General features: G+C 42.3%; 1 protein-coding gene across 4 annotated transcripts in view; it reads left to right on the forward strand.

Annotated features, from left to right (window-relative positions):
* LRRC1 (leucine rich repeat containing 1) overlaps positions 1-20928 on the forward strand; it is a 130757-nt gene extending 109829 nt beyond the window's left edge. For all 4 annotated transcript variants that reach the window (XM_008144759.3, XM_028144106.2, XM_054721666.1 and 1 more), the window contains 4 exons: positions 8864-8979; positions 15783-15955; positions 16783-16919; positions 19455-20928. In XM_008144759.3, the coding sequence (XP_008142981.1) occupies positions 8864-8979; positions 15783-15955; positions 16783-16919; positions 19455-19613 (585 nt within the window). In that variant the 3' untranslated portion in view covers positions 19614-20928. The remainder of the gene's footprint in view (positions 1-8863; positions 8980-15782; positions 15956-16782; positions 16920-19454) is intronic.
* Positions 20929-21305: the final 377 nt, after the last annotated feature.

The raw sequence follows: 21305 nt of genomic DNA on the forward strand, positions 1-21305 counted from the left end.
TTTTTCTTGTCAGTGCTTCAAGCAGGAGAAAATGGACGGTCACTGCCCATTGTGGAGAGTGGTGTGAGGACTTAGAGGCTGTGACATTCTGCCGGGGAGGTGAAAATGCTCAGAAGGAGAAGGAAGCCCATAGCATGACAAACAAGCATCTGGTGTGTTGTTTAAAAGAAGGCTTACTTTCTACTAGGAAGTAGGAAAATGTTATTGGAGATGGGCAGTGTTGACTTTTTAAATTAACAACCGAGCCTAGAACTAAGCTTAAGCCACCGTTTTTCTCTTCATCAGTGTTGGTGAGTCCCTTTCCCTTCGTTAGGGCCTCACATAACAAGGTGTGGGATTGTGTGATGTGGTCACCGGCCAGGTGCAGTTTCCTTTGTATTTCTGTTTCGACAGTTTTCAACATCCTTGGAATAATTTCAAAGCTGCCATCTAACCAGCCAGAACTTGAGGAGCTCTTATTTTCCTGGGATACTTCTCAGGGTGTCTGAACTTGGCCTGATTTCTTCCTTCCTTTCCTCATCTCGGTGCCCTGCCCTCCGTGTCCCAGTCTGCTCCCCGGGTTAGACGGCCAGCGTCCCTGAACGGAAGCACGAGGACATTCATTGTAAACGTGACCATATTCTGACATATCCTCAGTCTGAACACTGGCATCCAAATAAAACTGTTCCCAGCTCTCCTAAGTCTACATCTCAGCCTAATTGTGGCACAACTAAGAGATTCTGCTAATTAAAACATGTGGTTCCAGTCTCTAAGTGATAAACTAGAACACACAGCTGAGCATTATTCTGCACATTAATCGTACTCCTGTGGGATAGTACACGTACATGGGTGACAGATGAGATGTAAACACAGGCACTGAGAGGTAGAAAAGATTTATGACTTTCTTTCTCAAGGCCCCCTCTGGACTAGGAGCTTTCATGTGTTACCTCTGAGTCCTCACCCCGCTCTGAAGGTCAAGGGATTTGCTCATTTCACAGAGGAGGAAACAGGCCAGCAAGGAGCTTTCCGCTAGGGCTCACATAGCTAGGGGTCTAGAACTGGGCTGCAAAGATGTGTCTCCGACAGCCAGCTCACAGCTCACGGCTCTTCACTGGCTGGGAATAGCTTGGCCCCTCAGCTAATATTGACTTAGCCCAACCTTTTCATCTATGTGACCTTGAGGTGTGGCAGGATCTTAATTAGATAAAGAAAGGTCAAGTTATCTTTAGTTTGAGCATTTTAGAAAATTAATGTATTTTAGGAATATTTCATTGTGAATGCCAAAGAGAGCACTTTTCAGTATAATGTTAATCCCCAGTTTCACGCCAGCTCCCACTTCCCTCTCCCTTTCTTTTGATTTTCTCTCAAAGGGACACACTCTAGACAAGAGCTTTAGAATTTTATTTTTATAGGACTCTGCGTCATGTTAGTCTTAGTTCTCTGTCACTTTAAGAGAATGAAACTTGTACTCATGTTTCTTTTAGAGAGTTATGCCTAGTGCATGCTGTGTGTCTGCATGCATTTACTAGAAACAGCTTTTTATGATTTGAAAAGTGAAAGTATTTCTAGCTTCAAAGCATTTTAGTTAGCTTTATCTACTTTCTGAGAAATTATCATTGGTTTTCTGGCATCGAGAGTTTGATGCAGGAATGAGGTCTGTGCCTGTTCCTCAGCTGCCAGATACAGCAGAGAATGTATCAGGAACTGGATCTTTCCAGCACACCTTCACTCCTGCCCATACACTCAGCTCCAGAGTCAGAGGTGCACTGAGCATGTGTCTCCAATTCTGCTGCAGGTCACAGAGTGGTAGCCCGCAGAAATGGCTGAGTGCTTGCCTCTGACCATTGGGGCTGAGCAGCCAAGCCACCAAGGGCCTCTTGACCTCGAACTGCGTCATGTTGGTCTGGGCTGCACCATCGTGCCATGAGTCTGTGCGTTGAGTGTGCTAGGCCCTGTGACCTTGTGTGTGTGTGAGGGGCCCGGGGGCGGGGCGGGGGGGGGGGGAGAGGCTTATGCCCAGTGACCACATGTGTGCACTCGCTTTGTCTCCAACTTGATACCATTTGATCAAATCCTGCATTTGCCTGGTTGGATTCTTTTCTTTCAAGCCTTTATTACTTTCTCTTGAACAATTAAGTTGCACGCATGACATATCTAAACAGAAATGCTGACCAATTCAATTTATATGCCAAAAAGCCTTAGTTGTATTAATTGCCATTGGCCTGCTGTGCTGTGTTGTTCTTCCTAGTTTTTGTCTTTTTTCCAGTTTGATAATATTGTATATTGTCAGTCGTATAGCACAGCTTCTTAGTCTGTAGCAGCATTTATTTGCATTTTTTCCAAATGCTTGAGGGGAAAATGTTTGTACTGTGTGGGTCCCAATAATTGTTTGTGTTTTGTGGTGTTATTCATAGTAAACATTTGCAAATCAATGAATGTCTCTTGTTTTCTTAATTGTTAGCTGCTTGGAAATTTAGAAAAGTCAGGTAAACTTGCTATCCTGTAAGTATGGTTCAGACCACAGTTACATCTCTACCTTCCATTTGCTTTGTAAATGCATGAAGATTCAAATCGGCTGACTGCTCCGTATTGTAAAATATTGGACATTTTCCACTAAATTCATTTTTTTTTAATGACTGCATGGCCTGGAACTTTATTTGTTGTGTCAGATTTGTTCAGATTATTTTCTCATAAGAGAATGCTTTTTTGTGAATTACATTTTAAGTTCTTCAGAAACTCTCAGAGACATAACTTGGCAGCTCATCTCTCTTCACTAAATCCTGGTTATTGGCACTATTCCATCTCTAATGGAAAGGCTAGATTTGCTTGATTTGCTACATGTGGCATGCTTCTGATTTTTCAAGCAACTTGTTTGTATATTTTATTTCTCATCCTGTTGCTTAAGTATGTATGCTTCTGGGAATAGGAGGTTCCCTAAAACTCTCATATTTTTTGGTAGAGGGAGGAACTAAGGAGGAGAGGCTATGTTATCTGACAGGGAGTTGGTGTATGTGTGATCATGGGTATGATAAGGACAGCCAGCAACTTCATAATATTCCCCAAACAAATCTTCACTTTAAATAGCCTGGTCCATGAAGAGTTTCTGGACCAGAAAGAGCATTGCTGGAAGAGAATGAGCATATTTCCAAGTTTAGACCCCAGTCTTTTATCTGCATTAGTTCAAAATAGTCATGACCCTGTTTTTATTTTTATTTACATCACACCTGTCCTACCTGTCTCAGGTAGGATTTGCAGGTTGTTGGACCGAGCCTTCCTTTATCAGGCGGTCTGTCGACATTAATTACCTATAATGTTACTGTGATATTCAGAAATCTCTGTGGTGATCAGGCATTATTATTATTACAATTTAAAATTATTTCAGTGAATAATTTAGAATGTTCCCATCACATTCTAAATGATTTATTGATAAACAAAAGATACTATCAAACCTTAAAAATACTAGAATAAAATATAGTTGACCATTGGATTTCAAAATAGAGAAAGCATTCCTAAACTTAAAGAGGAAATAAGTCATAAAAGAAACAGTTGATGGATTTGCCTATGCAAAAATTAGATTTCTGATCTTTAAGAAGGTACAGACAGCCTGGAGGCAGGGGGACATTTACAACATTACAGATGAATAAGGTCTCTCCTTACTTTATTAGAAATTTTTTTATATCATTGAGAAAAAGATGTTTCCACTATGGAAACTGGACAAAAATTAAAGCAAAAAATCTTCCCCTTCACAAGAATCAGTAAGCGATTCATAGAAGAAAAAATGGAAATGGCTATAAATATAAAAAAATGTAGCCCCATTAGTATCCACAGAAATGTTAATGGAAGTATTTTGACCTATCAGATTTTCAAGATTAAAAAAATAATACCAAATTTTCATAAGGCTACAGGAAAGTGCATATTATTATGAAAGTATAAATTATTATGGCTTCTCTGGTGGGGAATGTGATATTATTATTAAAAACTTTAAAAGTGTGCATACCGTTTGATTCTGCAATTCCACTTCTAGGACTTTTATCCTGAGAAAAAATTTACGGATATACACCAAGAGTGTGCACAAGAATATTTCTCACAGTACATATAGGGGCAGCTAACATGTGCCAGGCACCAGGCCAACCATGTAGAGAGGCAGCTAACATGTGCCAGGCACTGTTAGTTTTCATGCTTATTCGTATCTAATTTTCACAATAGTTCTGTGAGGTGTAGGTAAATTGTTATCCATATGTAACAAGTTGTGAAACTAAGACACAGAGGTTAAGTAATTTGCCCAAGATCACACAGCAAGAAATGGTAGCACTAACTAGCAGTGTCTAATCAGAGTGATTCGTTAAGTCATCCGAGATACATCTGTAGAAGGAGATGATTATGTGGTCAATAAAAATCTCTTTAGAAATATGATGACATGGGCAAACTTTCTTGATGTCATATGGAAACAAAGGTGCTGAAGGCCCTAAGTGTTGGTCCTAATTTTGTTGAGGTGTATGTGCAGAATCAAATGCAAGGGAATAATACTGAAAGACTGTACCTCAAATTGTTAAATACTGATTATCCCTTTGTAGTAGTCGGATGTGACTTCAGTTATTTTCTCCTTGTTCTTGTGTGTGTGTGTGTGTGTGTGTGTGTGTGTGTGTGTGTGTAAGGTTTTTATTTTTCAGTCAACATAAATTACTTTCTTATCACTAGGAAAGAAGAATGCCATAGCTATTAGTGGATATTTTGATGTCAGAGGCCCAATAATTCAGAACCTCAAAGCCACAAATTGTGGTTTCCAAAATATTTATGAAATAGTGGACATTTGAATAATATGCCATAGATGATAGTGGAAAAGGCAAAAAATAGTCTCTGGTTTCTGAAGTGACACATCATAATATTTCTCTTCAAATTATATTTTGACCAGATTTTGCTTATTGTACATTTTTGGTTTTGCCAATGAAATGTGGGTTCAGTTTTGTTACAAATAATATGAAAAGGAAGCTACTAAAGGAAATGAAAGCACCTTTATACTTAATACAGGGATTCAAAAGTGGGATATAGGCAGACAAAGGTAGGCTTTCTTTTTGAATCATTGAGTCCATCTGATTATCTTCTCTAGGGTAATGTAACCCGGAGGCAATTAAAACTTAGTGAAAGTTGACCTGACCAAAGGTTTGCTTAATAGCCTGCAGGTCCCATCTCCTTAAGATGGATTAGATCAGTGACAAACAGGTAAGGACAGTATCACCTTGACTTGAGACACAAAATAGCTAAACAAGGATTCTCAGTTATATTCTGTAATCCTCAGAAGATCCCAGTGCAACCCCTTATCTTCTGGAAAGGTGCTATTTGGTTTAAGGGAAGTTTAAAAATATCAGCTTCCTACATGACTGGTAATAAGTTATTTAAACAGTGACTCTGCTTCCCAGATTTCTAAGTGTTATGGACATTTTATCCAGATGGTCACCTAAAGGGAACCTGTAAACTGTGCTTCCTAAACCCCAAAGAGAAAGCAGAAGTACATCTGAATGATATGAATAACATACTACTGAACTCAAGTCACCTCTTCACTTTTATTGACAGTGTGAGACGTTGTAAGGAGACAGGATTTTAGGAAGTTCAGGTGGGTCCGGGGAAGAGCTCGCCAGCATCAGCGCAGGCCCAACATAGTGGGCACTCCATGGTGACTGCACTTCTCATTTGGATGTTTCCCTTCTCATTTGGAGTTTCCCTTTGAAAAACAATATTGACCACATTTACTTGGCAGCAGTAGCAGTAGACAGGCTCTGTGATAGGTGCTAAATTATATTCGTGGTTTCATTTAGTTTAATCCTTATTGTTACTTTTGGTTAAAGAGTCAAACTCACAAAACATGATCGAGTCTGAATTCTCACCCAGGTCTGTGTGATCTCAAAGCGCGAACTCCCTCCAACGCACTGCACTCCTCTGCCATCTATAAAGCATTGTCTTTTGATTTATGGTTCGGACTGCCTGATAATCTTTCCTAAAAGTCAGAGGTTTGCGCCATCCCTTCCTGGCTGATTTGGAAAGAGGGCTCTGTTTGCGTGGATGTTTGCCTGGGACAGCCTGTGCCTTGGCAAGTGGTGAAGGCATCCCAGCATTCAGCAGCAACACTCGCCCTTTGTTGGCATTGTTTTCCAAACACCATAGACAATGGAGGTCCGGAGGTCGCCTACCCTGACAACCCAGAGTGCCTAGGAGGCTCTTGAATGCAATTGCTTTCCGCCCTTTGACCTCTCTAATGGGTGTGAGATTAGAGAGGGAAAGGAAAAAGAAAAAAAAGGAGACTATAAACAGTAGACAGGCCTCTGGGGCTCACATTCCTCCTCCCCAAACACTTAAAGAATGTTCACTTGTCCAGAACTTTTATGGCTCGTACAACTTTTAGACCCTCTCGGATCAGTTTAATCAGTTAATTAATTAACTTTTGATTGATATGAGTAATGTATATGTACATGATACAAATTGAAAAGGTTCAGAGGTATAGTAGTAGGGCCCCAAAACAGATATGGTGGCTGGGACAGTGGACAGCTTCGTGACAAAGTGCCCCAAATCACAATGTAGTCTTGTCTCTACATCCCCGCCAGGAGGGCCATGTAGGAGAATAACTGATATCTGCTCTGCTTCCCTGGAGAAGGATGTAGGGCAGAGGGGTGTCCAGCCTCAGCCACGTGCTGACCAGCAAGGCCTCCTTATGGCTGCAGTCCCCCCACTGAGCCCAGACTCTAGTGCAGATACCCCTCTACATGAAGGAGGGTGTGTGTGGGGGGGGTCCTCTCCATGAGAACCTTGAGTATTCCTTCCCATGAGTAGATTTTTGTTGGGATCTTCTGACTTTATCAGGGAGAATCTAATCATGTCGATCCTCAGAAGATTCAGGGTTTGATGTCTTTCCTTCCATGATATTCCTGGCACCCAAGTGAAACTGATGATTGCCTTCCTCAAGGAGGGGAGGAGTGCCTGGCCCCACAAAAGATCCCTGTAGGACACGACACTGGGGTTCTATATTCATAAAATATAAGAGAGGACACAGTGGTTCTTGCTAGAGAAACTTGCTACACATAGCTGCAGATAATAACTTTAAGTAGCAGCCTTGCCCTAGTAAGTAAATTAATAAATATAAGTGTATAAACATTCGTACATGAGAAATGTTGGTGGGTAGATAGTCTTCACAGGTGAGAAGATGGGATGGGTACTACACTGGCCAAGCACCCTGATTATATGTAAATGTGCAGATTAAACAGTAGCTCAGGAAAGGACTGTCAGAAGGTTGGTACAGACCCGAATTATGAAAGAAATTCGGAGAGCAGTGTGTCAGTGTGGACCAGCGGGTCCTGGAAAGAGTGGAGGATGTTAAGCCTGATTTTGGATGATTGGTAATGTTTTGAAAGACAAAAGGAAGGACACTTCTATAAGAAGTAGTTGAACCAAAAATATAAGGTATATCTTAGAGAACAGTAAGTAGACCAGTTTTGCTGGGATGGGAGATGTGAATGCTGAGAAGCCTTCTGCATACCTGGGTGTCCTCCAGGTCATCAGAGATGAATGTTAGTCCATGTTTTCTTATGTTTGTTTTTCTTTTACATCCATATAGTTAAATACTGTGGTTAAATATATTATTTCAAAATCTTTTACATTAACTCTAAAAGGAAGATGTAACAATAAGATTGTGCATGAAGGTGTAATTATGTAGTAATTTCATAAGTGTGCATCCTGCTGTTCAAGATGTGTACATATACTAAACACATAAATAGAAGCGGCCAGAAGATACATCAGACATCATTGGAGATCCAGTCAAGTCTTGGCCTCTCCTCAAATGGAGGCTCTGGAGTGCTTTCCCAGGTGTCAGAGAGCCATCAATGGTCCCTTCATGAGCCTTTCCTAGCTGCTGCTCTGGGTGAGGGGAGGAGCACGGGAGGAATGTGGCACCCCCTGCGGGGAGTCCTGCCGAGTGCCTCTGGGGTCCAGTTATTTTCTCACCCCCTTGGTGCAGCTCTCTTGACTGTAGAGACCCACAGCCAACTTGTTCAGGAGCATCATTGAATTCTTTTTGTTTATGTTCTTTGTTAAAGGCCAATTATATGGAACTCAATTATCTTTGAATTGCTTGCTTAAAAAAAAAGGAAGTGATAATCAAATTTGGTGTGGATGTAGATATTGGCTTATGCTTTTACCAGCAGATCATAGGTGAGGAGATTAATGTGTGTATTTACCAAATTCACTATTGGCTAAAAATATTGTTGAATTCCATTGGTCAAAGGAAAATGAATTTACCAAACTAAGTTGTGAATGGAAACTATTAAAAGTTGTATGGTGGAAATTAATGTACTGCTTCATCTATCAGATGACCTCCCACTGTTTTAAATAAACTGAAATGCTGAGAGCACTGAAGTTAATGGGGTGGACAGATCTTCAAAGGGGTTGTGTGGAGTGAGAGAGAGAGATCTTTGGCCTAACCTTTGCAACCTAGAATCCTGATATTTCCATGACCATAAAATACTTGTGTGCTTGGTAAATGCATTTAAAAGATGTGGTTGTATTAGATAGCAGTAGAAAATGACTCCTTTCCAGAATGAAATTTTTGGACTATATAGTTTATTTTCTTGTTTTAATTTAGAACATGTGTGTCTAATGTCATGCAGAGATTTTTATGAACACATTGGACTGTTCTATTTTGTATGATTTAAATTAAGCATAGTTGGTCATTAGAGACTTCAAATCATGTGGTATAATTTTATGCATCCTTTTCATGCCATTTGATAAATAGGCCCGCCACCGTTCTCCCCCCACCCCCCCCACCCCCGCTCCCCTCCCCTTTCCCCCCCAAAACAAAACAACAACCTGGAAACAAGTTGTGTTTTCTTTCCTGTTGCAGATCGGTGGGTGCTGCAGCCTCACTGTGTTCTGCATGCGGGACAACAGACTGACCCGGATCCCTGCTGAGGTGTCACAGGCCACAGAGCTCCACGTCCTGGATGTGGCAGGGAACAGGTGAGCATGTTCTGTTTGTGCTGCTTGAGAGAAAGAAACAGACATTCACCCACCCTCGCCTTTGCCGAGCATCTTTGCTGTGCGTCTGGGCCGTCTTGCCTTGCTCCATCCGATGGAATATATACTGATTAGTCGAACGACCCAGGCCCAGGAAATTTTCGGTCTAGGTCAGTGATGGCGAACCTATGACACGCGTGTCAGCACTGACACGCGTAGCCATTTCTGATGACACGCGGCCGCATGCCGAGGATGAAACATTTGCTGCTCCTGAGGATGAAACATTTGCGACTAGAGTCTTGGAGTTAGTTTTTTCCTCAAAGTGACACACTACCCGAATTATGCTCAGTTTTTTGGCGAAGTTTGACATACCAAGCTCAAAAGGTTGCCCATCACTGGTCTAGGTCCTAGAGTGATGGAGACGCATGGAGCAGAGAAGGTCAGAGACACCCGAGCGTGAGTACTTCCCAGTGTAAGGGGGCAGTGATGTAAGGGAAGGAGCAGTGCCGGGAACTGGGAGACGCAGGTTTCTCCTCTGCTTCTGTAAGTCAGTTTCCTCTCAGTTTCCTATGAGCCTGAATGCATTTGAACTAGATTTGAATCGGAGGTCTTGAGATGCTCTGCCGGTGACACTGAACTCCCCAAGCTGTAAACAAGATTGCATCCAGGGACACTTTTCTGGCGAAGAGGATCCATAACTAATGTCAGAATCACCAAGTGAGTCAGAAGTTAAAAAGGAAGAGCCACCAGGCTGGCATCCCCAAGATCACAGCAGCAGCATTTCTCAGGTGCTGGGTCGGAGGTCAGGTTAGACTGCTCACCGGTTCTGGAATGTATCTTCTCTTCTCTTTGTAGAATATTGATTTGTTTTAGCCAATCTGAACTAGTTTCATCACCTCGAATGTCATACGCACTTTCTTCCCCCTGAGCCTACACACAGGCTATTCTGTCTAGCTGGGACCCTCTTCTCTATTTCCATACTTTTATTCTTCATCACTGATGCTCTCATTTTCTCCAGAAAGCATTCCTCTCCCTGAATCTGCATTTTTAATTACTGCTAATGAAGCACTGACCATGGCCTGTTTGCACCTGTGGAACCTTCCTAACCTAAGGTTACCTGAAGGTGGGCGTCGTGGTTTATGTGTCACTATATCCTCTGTCCCTTCACAGTACCTGGCACGTGGTAGGTGCCTGGGAAAGTGTTAGACATGTTAGTTTTGCAGCATGAAGAGCAGGCCACTCTAAAATGCTTTGTATCACAGGCTTCACTGCCTGCCAAGAGGAATTAAAAAATGCTTTTGAGCATTATAGAGTTAGATTGGAGAGGGAGTGCTGAACCAGGGGGAGACAGATGATCCACAGCGTCTAGGGGATTGAGTCTGGGGGATTGAGCTAATGGTCACTTAGGTCAGGCTCAGCACCATCATTCATTCCTCCTGATGGATTGTAGATGGCGTGCTAAGTAACCCGCACTCCACAGGAACCTGGCGCGAGGCATGGCCTCCAGGAGTGCTCACCCTGTCAGAGCGCATGCTTTCAGGACATCCTGAGAGATTCTTAAGACCACTAACTGGTGACTGAAAACTCAGGATTAGTTTGAGCTGAATGTGGCATTTCTGTGGGACTTAGCCTGACATGCAATTTACAGCTTGAGAAGGGTGGTGTCCCCACCTCTTGCCTCCAGCAGTAGCTCAGTGAGTCCCAGCCTCCCCTGGTTCTTGCCACACTGGTGAGCGTGGATTTGCATCACTAATTCTTGGGTGGAAAGATAGCTCTGGTGTCTAAAAACTGGTTTTCACATGAGTGATGGCTCCATTCTCTAGTTCTTAGAGGAAGGGAGAGTTGAGTTTTTATTATGCTTGGGCTGGGGTAGAGAAAAGCCAGTTAAAAAGTTGAGTTACGTAGCTGTCATCTGAGTCACTTAAGTGTGTCATTTAGTCCAGGTATATATAGATTAATAACCAAATTTTAAGCCTATTAAAATATTTAATTACTACTCATTTTAAAGTATCAGTATAGAACCTAATAATAAAAAGGACTACCACGTCAGCTTTTTGGCCTGGAGAAATGTCACACCATGGGAAATCATACCAAATGTGAGAGAAGTTTCTGCCTCTGCAATCAAGCATATAAAAATAGCAAAGGCGATGGTACAAGGGGACTACATTTTAGTTTCCAAAAGCTTTCTTTGATAAATTGGATACAGTAAGTCACAGCAACTATAAAATGGCACTTGGAAAGTAAACATCAAACCTTCTGGTACAATAACAGAGAAGGTGTCTTGTATCATCAGCTACCCATGGACACAGGATATACATTTATTAGACTCCCTCCCAGAGGATTATCCCCCAAACACACAAAATTGGCTATTTGAGGATCTTCCCTGCAGTATTAGTAGTTCCAAATACTAACAATGACTGTCAATGGGGAAACAGTTTATACCTTTGAATTTAAAATAAAATTTAAATATTAATATAAACATAATAAAATATATCACCTCACAACTGTTAGCATGGCTATTATGAAAAAGACAAGAAATAACAAGGATGTGGAGAAAAGGGAAACCTTGTGCACAGCTGGTGGGAATGTAGACTGGTACAGCCACTGTAGAGAACAGTATGGAGGTTCCTCAACAACCTAAAATTAGAACAACCATAAGATTCAGCAATCCCACCTCTGGGTATGTATTCAAAGGAAATGAAAACAGGATATCAAAAAGATATCTGGACTCCCATATTCGTTGCAGTGTTCTTCATAATAGCCAAGATATAGCTAAGAATCTATCAATAGAAGATATATATATAATGAAATATTATTCAGCTATGAGAAAGAAGGAAATTCTGCAATTTATGAGAACATGGATGGACCTTGAGGGCATGAAATAAGTCAGATGAAGGAAGACAAATATTGTATGATCTCACATGTGGAATCTAAAAAAGTTGAATTCATTGAAATAAAGAGTGGAATGTGGTTGCCAGGGACTGGGGGGAGGGGGTGGGGAGAGAAATGGGAGATGTTGGTCAAAGGATACTCACTTTAAGATGACTAAGTTCTGGGGATCTAATGTATAGCATGGTGACTGTAGGTAACAGTATTATATTATATACTTGAAAATTGCTAAGAGAGTAGATCTTAAGTGTTTTTAACACACACACAGTGGTAATTGTGTTAGGTAATGGTGGTGTTAATTAAGTCTTCTGTGGTAATCATTTCACAATTTATAAATGTATCAAATCATGTTATACACCTTAAACTTACACAATGTTATATGTCAGTTATATCTCAATAAAGCTGGGAAAAATAAAAGTATTAAAAGACAAAACACAATACAACAGCATAGCTATGTTATAAAATATTAAGCAGTTCTAAGAATGAGATATTTCTCTGTAGTGACACAGGAGACCCAGATACTGATTAGTAGAGCAAGTATACAGAGTATTATTATTTTTGTTCATGTTTTTAAGAAAACTTACCTACTTACCTATTGTGGTACACCAAAATATTAATAGTAGTTCCAGAGGAAGGGTGGAGGCTTGGGGTTACAGGGGCTTTCACTTCAGATATTTTGATAGTGTTTATTTTTTTCCCCATTGATTATGTTCTCTCTGTATATCTTTAAACATTATTGAAAACTTTGCTTAAAACTAAAAGTTCTAGTAGGAGGTAACAAACAGATTAAACATTTAATTGTAAGAAGTGTGCATCCACCGGGGAACTTAACATTACATTCATCAGTAGACTGTTTAACGTTTAGTTCTTAAATAAATTTGACAAGCAATTGCTGTCGAAGTTGAGGTGGGAAAGGTTGCTTCAGGTTGGGCTGGTCATGGATGTACTAGAAATGAGAGACTCATGGTTTACTTATGCATTTGCTTTCACCCTTGTACCATTGATGTCCGTAGTAAGTCCTGGCCTTTTATTTTGGGGTGGGGAACATGTGGTCCTAAGTAGAACAGTGGACAGTGGAGCTATGGTTTCTTGTGTGGATTCTGCAGTGTGCAGAAGCTTCCAGAATAAACCAAAAATGTATTATTAACTCGTCTGGAAAGCCGGGATATATAATATCTATTTATCTATTTTCCACTTGTGTCTGGGATGGTTCACCCAAGAGAAACAGAGGCCTATGTGTCTCTTTCCCCCCAGGCCACAGAGAGTCAGTGAGAGGGTCAGCCCAGCCCAGTATGTGTGCAGACGGGCAGGACACAGGGCCTTCTTTTCTCCTTGACTTCACAGGAGCACCTCTGTCTGCAAGACACTGTGAACAGGCTCGTGTGTTGTGTGGGCAACGGGCATGTTCAAGCTGGCACTTTGATTCTTTGCAGGAAAACTGGCATTTCAGACAACAAATGAATCTCACACGGCTTGTTGAATGTGATTATGAGATGTGTTGTAGGGTCCAGTGACCTGTTTTAGCTTTTACCATGTGATTTTGTCATCTGTAGAAGCTGTTTTCATTACTGATGCTCTGCCTGGCCTTTTACCTATACCTGTGCTTCAGCATTTGCTAGGAAGCCAGTTGTTAGTTTGAGTTACCTGTGTTTTGTGCCTGCTTTCAAACCTTGATTTTTTTTTTTCTTCATGTTCTTATGATTAAGATAGGTAGAGATGCTGACTATAGATTTCTTGCCCAAGACTTGAAACTTTGAACATTCTGGAGGATATTAGCTTAAGTCCTTTTAAAAAAGAAGTAAGAACAGACTTTCAAAGAAAGGATCCTTTTGTTCAATAAAATGAAAAAGTTTAATGTACTTTAAGCTTTCATAGTATATTAGGGTCTTTTAAAAATCCATTGTCACAGTGCCTGACAAATACATGTCTTCTGTCTTTAACTTCCTTGCCTTTGAGTACAGGACAACCTTTGGGCAGAGGGAGAAATAAGTTGTATAAGCATGAGCGATTTCACTTTCCATTCCCCTCGAAGAAGCAGTACTTCAGAACAGGAGACGTGGAGCCGGGAATCTGCTGGCCATCTTTCTCATGGTCTGAGCATGCATTTCTCTGCACTGGGTAGATTCTGGGATTTAGAAAACCATATTTCTCACCCAGTGTGGCGCTCACTAGTGAAATATTGCAGTGTGTGATACATAGAGACTTTTCAAGGGTACTTAACATAAGCAGTTCTCACGGATGCATTGATTTCAGAACCTAAGTCCCACATAGATACAATTCCACTGTGCTTTCCACCCAGTACACGTGCGAGGGAGGCATCTGTCTTCATGGACTCACGTTAGGAAAATACTGTCGCCTCTCCACAACTCTTACATTGGAAATCTTTGCAAAACATATTAATTGTTCTCATGAAAAATTTGTTGGTAATGCATTTCTTAATATTCTCTATGTACTCTTTGATTCGAAGTGAGTATAATCTTTTTGCTGGTGGAGGGTCTTGCCTTCATTTTGTAAAACACACAACATCTGTAAAGTGCAATAAGGCAAAAACACAGTAAAACAAGGATTGCCTGAGTATGTCTAATAATTCAGTATTAATCTGTTGACAAGATCTACAGGTTGATCTTCTTCATGTATTAACCAGGAGTAGGTGTACAATTTTATAAAAGAAAGAACCCCAAGAATACATGCTGTCCTGTTGTTCTTCATGGGATTAATGGGCTAGATGTCTTTTCTAAGAAAATTTGCCTCATATAGTAGTTAACAGAATGTGATTAGCTTAAACAGTCACTTCTAAGACTGATCCATAATTTAATATTTGGAGTCATACTTAGTGGGAAAATACTCGATCAAATATATCCTTAGGTTCTTTAAACCTTGAATTTCTGGTATCAACATGGTTTTGGTTGTTTTGCAAAGTGAATTAGTAACTTGTATAAAGCATTAGTTTTTACTAAGCAGCATTTTCACCCTCGGCACTGTTAGCATTTGGGGCCAGATAATTCTTTGTTATGGATGCTGTCCTAGCAACAACTCCAGCCTCTACCCACTAGATTCCATAGCACCACCCAAATGTCTACAGACAAGGCCGGATGCCCCCTAAGGGCAAAGTCACGCCTGGTTGAGAACCACTGTGCTATTCTCTGGAGGTACCAAGTCCTGGTTTCGGTGGTGATCTTTACTGAATAGATCTAACTGCTTGCAGCCAAACTGTGAAATATTTGTATAAATATAAACAGGAATCTAATCTTTAGGTGTCACATTACAATTTTAAAAGTGCTTTGCTTTATATATACAGGATCTCATTTGAAATCTGATGTGGATATTAATTATCACGTAGGCATCGGAGAAGTGGGAGCTTCTAGAAACTGAAAGATAAAAGTTTAGGATGGAACACTTAAAATAATCTCCCTAGAGAAAGCAAATGGAGTTCATGAAAATAAATGTTTCAACCTTTAGTTTAACAGCAACTTAACTTCTTCAGCACCCCATGCATCTCCTTCCTCCCGCCCTGATTAGCCAGGGGCTGCTGGAAACAGGTAACCCCACCAGCCCCGTCCCGAAGGTGTTGCCATCCTGCATGAGAACTCAGCTTCCACAGTTACACTGGCTTTGGTTTCCTCTTTAAGTCGGGACCTCCTAGTGCAGGACTGAATTATGTGCCCCGTAATTTCCTCATTTCTTGCCCTATGGCCTGGTGGAGCTGATGAGATAGGTGATGGCAGAACAGGAAGCACAGTTAACCTACTCAATCTACCTGCAAATCGTAAATCAGGTATCTTACTAACACAACGTATTTTAAAAATTGAACTCTGCCCCAGGAGGTGTTTTCTTTTTTCCCCTGTTTTTATTGACAGGAATTGATTGGATTACACCACTTGAGACCTGATGTCTTCTTTTGTTTTATGCTGTATTAGGTTGTCGCATCTGCCCTTGTCTCTGACGGCCTTGAAGTTGAAGGCTTTGTGGTTATCTGACAACCAGTCCCAGCCTCTGCTCACGTTCCAGACAGACACAGACCTCACCACAGGAGAGAAGATTTTAACCTGTGTCTTACTTCCTCAGCTGCCTTCTGAACCTACTTGCCAAGGTGAATTTAAGGACTGTATTCATTTGGCCACAAGAATTAGTAGGAGTTAATATCTCCCCATAAGATCTCTCACTTTCACACGTGACTGTATTTTTGTCCAATTCTGCCCCTTAGAGCTGGCCCAGGCGAGGTCCCTGCGGGCCTCCTCCGGGAAGGTCCCCTGCATCTTTGCAGAAAAAGTACCACTCACACCTGTTTAAGGCTGAACTTCCTTAAACACCCTCTTGGTTTTGAATGATAGCTGAGGATGAAAATACAGATACCCCTAAAAAAGGTAGCACTCACTTAAAGTCCAAACTGAAGGTTTGGAGGATAAGTATTGACCTTAGTTGACAAACTGTGTTTAAGCCAGTGAGTTGTTTTGAATCATTGTATCTTTGCTTTGTAAATACGTGCAGTTTTAAAAAATATTCACACTATCATATTGCTGTTATAAATCCTTTGCTGAGCGCTGATTTTGATGGAGGAGAACTGGAGTACTCTGTCAGGCAGGAGTCCCCTAAGTTGGTGGTCGGCAAACTGCGGCTTGCGAGCCACATGTGGCTCTTTGGCCCCTTGAGTGTGGCTCTTCCACAAAATACCACGGCCTGGGTATTTTGAAGAAGTGCCCCCATACATGCGCCAGATCAGGGATCAAACTCGCAACCTGGTATGTGCCCCAACCGGGAGTCGAACCCGAGGTCCTTCGGTGCACAGGATTATGCTGAACCAACTGAGCCACACGGGCCAGTGCCCTTTTCTTTTTGTTTTTAATGTTTTACATTACTGCATAGCAGTGTCCAGTCACTGACCCCGAGCTCCCTCCTGATGTGCCTTTGTCGTGACAGAGAACCTGCCTCGCTGTGGAGCCCTGGAGAGCTTGGTGAATGACGTCTCCGACGAGGCCTGGAACGAGCGGGCAGTACACAGAATCAGTGCAATCCGATTTTTAGAAGATGAAAAAGATGAAGAAGACAATGAAATGGTATGAAAATGGAGATTCTTGGCCTCAATTGAAGTTCAGAATTTAAAAGCCTTCCAAGATTAATAATGGCACCTGATAAGGATTTTGTGTATTTTCAACTAGTGTGTTTTCTGTTTTGCCTTTAGAATTTTAGAATTTTTAGAAGACAAAACTAGGTATTCTAGGTACAGGTTCACCAAGTATGTGCAAGGCCAATGGAACTTTTGGGTCTTTTTGTTTGAATAGTTTATGGTGCTTCTTTTTCTTTATTTGTGACTAGTGGCCTGGTGCACAAAATTCGTGCATGGGGGGCGGTTCCCCTCAGCCCAGCCTGCACCCTCTCCAATCTGGGACCCCTTGGACATCCCTCTCACAATCTGGGACTGCTGGCTCCTAACCACTCACCTGCCTGCCTGCCTGATTGCCCCTAACTGCCTCTTTCTGCCTGCCTGATTGCCCCTAACCCCTTTGCCTGCCTGTCTGATCACCCCTAACCTCTCTGCCTGCCTGCCTGATCACCCCTAACTGCCTTTGCCTGCCTGCCTGATCACCCCTATCTGCCCTCCCCTGCTAGCCTGATCTCGCCCCAACTGCCCTCCCTTGCTGGCCTGACCTCACCCCCAACTGCCCTAAAACCCCTCCTCAGCCCCCACCTTAGGTTCTGCCTTCACAGTTCACCCAGATTAGGTTCTGATTGAATGGTTTCTATGCCAGTCAGCATCAAAAGCTCCACCTCCTAGGCAGCCATTGGCTCCTCGCAGTTCACCCAGATTTGGTTTCTATGCCAGTCAGCCTCTCTGGGCCTATCTCTGGGCCTGATCAGAGTGGCAGGGCTCATCAGCAGCCCCCACAGAGGCCCAGAGAGAAACAGAGGTGCACTGCTGGCAGACCCGGGGAGAAAGAGAGAGGCAAGGGCTGATCAACAGCTGCCATGGAGGCTACGGACCCTGCTTTTCTCTCCAGGCCTCTCTCTGGGCCTGATTTGCAGCCGCCTCAGCAGTCAGTGCTGGGTTGCCGCGCCTGCAGCGACAGCAACCCAGCACTGACTGCAGGACTGACTTCCGGTGTTTGGTCAAGCCTTCGGTTGTTACGGTCACTGCCCTTTTATATATATAGATAGTTTCCTCTCCCACCCCCACTGTTTTCTTAAAATTGATTTTTTTGTTGTTGTTCCCACTGAATTAAGTCCCTTCCCACACTCCCAGGTATTACAATATCATGTTGGCTGCATTCACACTTCCTGCTGTATCGCAGTTCAAGTTCAGTTGTGCTGGATTCTCTCTCTCCCTCTCTCCCTCTCTCCCCTCTCCCTCTCTCCCTCTCTCCCTCTCTCCCTCTCTCCTCTCCCCCTCTCCCCCTCTCTGTCTCTCTCTCTCTCTCTCTCCCCCTTCCCTCTCTCTCTCTCTCCCCCTCCCTCTCTTCTCTCTCTTTCTCTCTCCCTCCCTTGCCCTCCCTCGGTCCCGTTCTGCTCTTCACCTGTGGCCTTAGTTGGATTACTTAATGAGTTTTCAATCAGAAATCAGGAATAGATGTGAAAGTGCCTCTCAGCCTCACTTTCATTCACACTTGAGTGTGTCTCAGCCACCTCCGGGAGTCAGCGACATCTCTTCCTACATGTTGACTTTGGCTCTTAAACTCCTCGCTCATTGAGATTTTCATAAGCAGAACTTTGCGGGAGTACTCACAGCCCCCAAACCAGGGGTGGCTTTTAAATGATTATATGTTAGTCTCTGTTATTCCAGCTTTCACCAAAGGGGATTTTCTCCACTTACAGTCGGGTGCAAAACAGGACTTAGGCATGACAATACCTCACTGTGAGTGGCTGTTTCCTGAGGGTGATTCTCTCACCAGGTACCTCCTTGCCTCTGTAGCCCTCTCGTGCTATTGTGCTATTAGCCTACGTTAGCTCCTCCTGAACGCTGGGACAGACCATTTAAAAGATGTAAATGTCCTTTTATGAGCTGAAGAGCACGTAGCGTGTGAAATAATAGAATTTTAAAGTATTGCCCCCATCCTTTGACTTCGCTTCTAGCTCCATGGTCTTTATGAGGAGAGTGTGACCTCTCCTCAGAGGGTCATGTGCACAGCACACAGCAGGATAAGAGAAGGCGGCCTTTTCTTTGCTCTCCCTTTTCTTCAACTCCCGTGCCTGCAGGGTTGGAGGAAGCCAGAGCCGCTCTGAGTAACAGAACATTATAGTGATTTTAATTCAGAACTCTTTACCCCTTCATCTTTTTTTCCCTTCACACCCCACAATTACATCTTATAAATTTTTTTATTTTTTTTCTCACGGTTCATGGAACTTTATTGTTACGCAGTAATGTCCTATTTTAAAATGTATTCTTTTATTCCAAAAGTAATCCTCTATCTTGGCTAGATAAGTGACATGCAACACTGTCCTCGCCCATTAACCACCAGGAAGCCGTGGTAAGTGCTCAGAGCTCGGCTCATTGTCTGCAGGAGGCAGGCTTTGTGTTGGAGTCTGCCGCCAGGAGCTGCGTGTCTGAAAGAGAAACGGGATAAAACCGAAACACTCACTCCACTGTCTGTTTTCAGAGAACACTTCAGAGGCGGGCCACGCCACACCCAGGGGAGTTAAAGAATATGAAAAAGACAGTGGAGAATTTGCGGAACGACATGAATGCTGCTAAAGGACTGGATTCCAACAAAAACGAGGTCAATCATGCCGTTGACCGAGTGACCACTTCTGTGTAGAATTTCGCCTCCAGGTTTTACCTCCTGCGTCTTCCCCTGCTGTCTTTCGAGGAGCCTCCTGCAGTCCTCGGTCTTCACCAGAACCCCGCACATGGGCTCCCCACGTCTCCCCACCTCGCGTCCGGACGCTGCTCTCTCCAAGGAAGTGCCTTACTCTAACCCGTCAGCCAGTGGTCTCCCAGCGTGACTGTTTCTTTCCCTACACTCCAGCTGTTTGTACAAGTAGAATACACTACTGTCAACATCTGACCTTTGTTTTTGTCTTATGTTGGGGTAAGGGAGAGCAAGAAGGGAACATTGATCCTCCTCCCTCCACGACGTGCTGGGACATTTTAACCCGAGTTCTCTGGGACCTATTGGTGAGAGAGAGTTTTATGTGTGATGGAAAATCGATACTTTTTTAAACCTTTTGGCAGCTCAGATGGTGTAAATTTAAACATTTTGTATAGGTATTTCGTAACAAAAAATATGTATTTCTTTTTTTGTTATTTTATCTTGAAAAACGGTACATATTTTAGTATTTGTGCGGAAAACTCACACACAGTCCTGAAGTATTTGCTTTTATTTGTACCATCCACTGTGCCTTACTGTGTCCTGTGTCATGTCAAACGAGTCGTGCGCAACGGCAGCCCGAGCAGAGCGGCGGGCCAGGGACGCGGTACGTTCCCCAGCAGTGTTGGCTTCTAATTATGATCTACCTGGGGATTTGTTCTTAACCAAAAAGAAGTTACCACTGATTTGTAGATTATATTGGATGATTTTTTAAAAAGATAAACCAAAGGATTAGGCTGCTAATATTTCACTTCTTATACTTTAACTTTTTATAAATGAGTCTCGTACAAATGAGTCGAGTGTCTGATTGTTTCTACTCGGAAGGTATGTGCCATTTGTAAAATAAAATAGAACAGGCAAGCACAAAAAGAGAAAACCGGTTTTGAAATTCATGGGTAAATAAATTATGTACTGAGAAAGTATGATTTTACTCAAGAAAACTTTCAAAGTTTTATATTAAGATATAAAAAAACAATAAAGCAAAATAACCTACTATGCCGTATTAGAAATGTTGCTATCTTTAAAGTGCAATTTGTAAATAGAGGTTGAATCAAAGTGTAACAAAATATTGCTTCATGTCTTAATTTTAATTGTGCTAATTTAAGGAGTGTGGGGTATATTTTGGTATGTTTCCACTGATTTGACTTTTTTTTTTGGTATGATGTGATAAAAAGAGGAATGAAAAGTGCCAGTCACTGTGTGGTGTCTAGGAAAATCGTGTTGGTGTTTTTTTCTCCATGAAATAAAGTCACCCTGGACAGTAGTCATACAGCTTTTTAAAATTAATTATCACCTTGCATATTCAAATGAGAGCAGGTGGCCGAGTTGTTTTTTTTTTTTTTTTTTTTTACAATGTGCTGCCTTCCATTACACAGCTAACCCAATGGTCGGTTTTGAGCTCACTGCCATGGGACCCACATTCACTGCTCCTTCTCCCACCCGGGGCAGAGCCTAGCACCGCCCTCAGCTCTGACTCCTGACTGGGTTGAGGCATCTGGCCAACCGGGCGCCTTAGAAACCTGCTTTCCATCAACCAGATATGATACCTTCTTTTACTTCTGTGCATCTACTTGCTGAATTCACTTTGCTCTTTAAGTTGTTTCTATATATGTGTATATTTGAAAACTATTTATTGAGTTG

This window comes from Eptesicus fuscus, chromosome 10 (genome assembly GCF_027574615.1).
Source record: "Eptesicus fuscus isolate TK198812 chromosome 10, DD_ASM_mEF_20220401, whole genome shotgun sequence".
Taxonomy (NCBI): domain Eukaryota; kingdom Metazoa; phylum Chordata; class Mammalia; order Chiroptera; family Vespertilionidae; genus Eptesicus; species Eptesicus fuscus.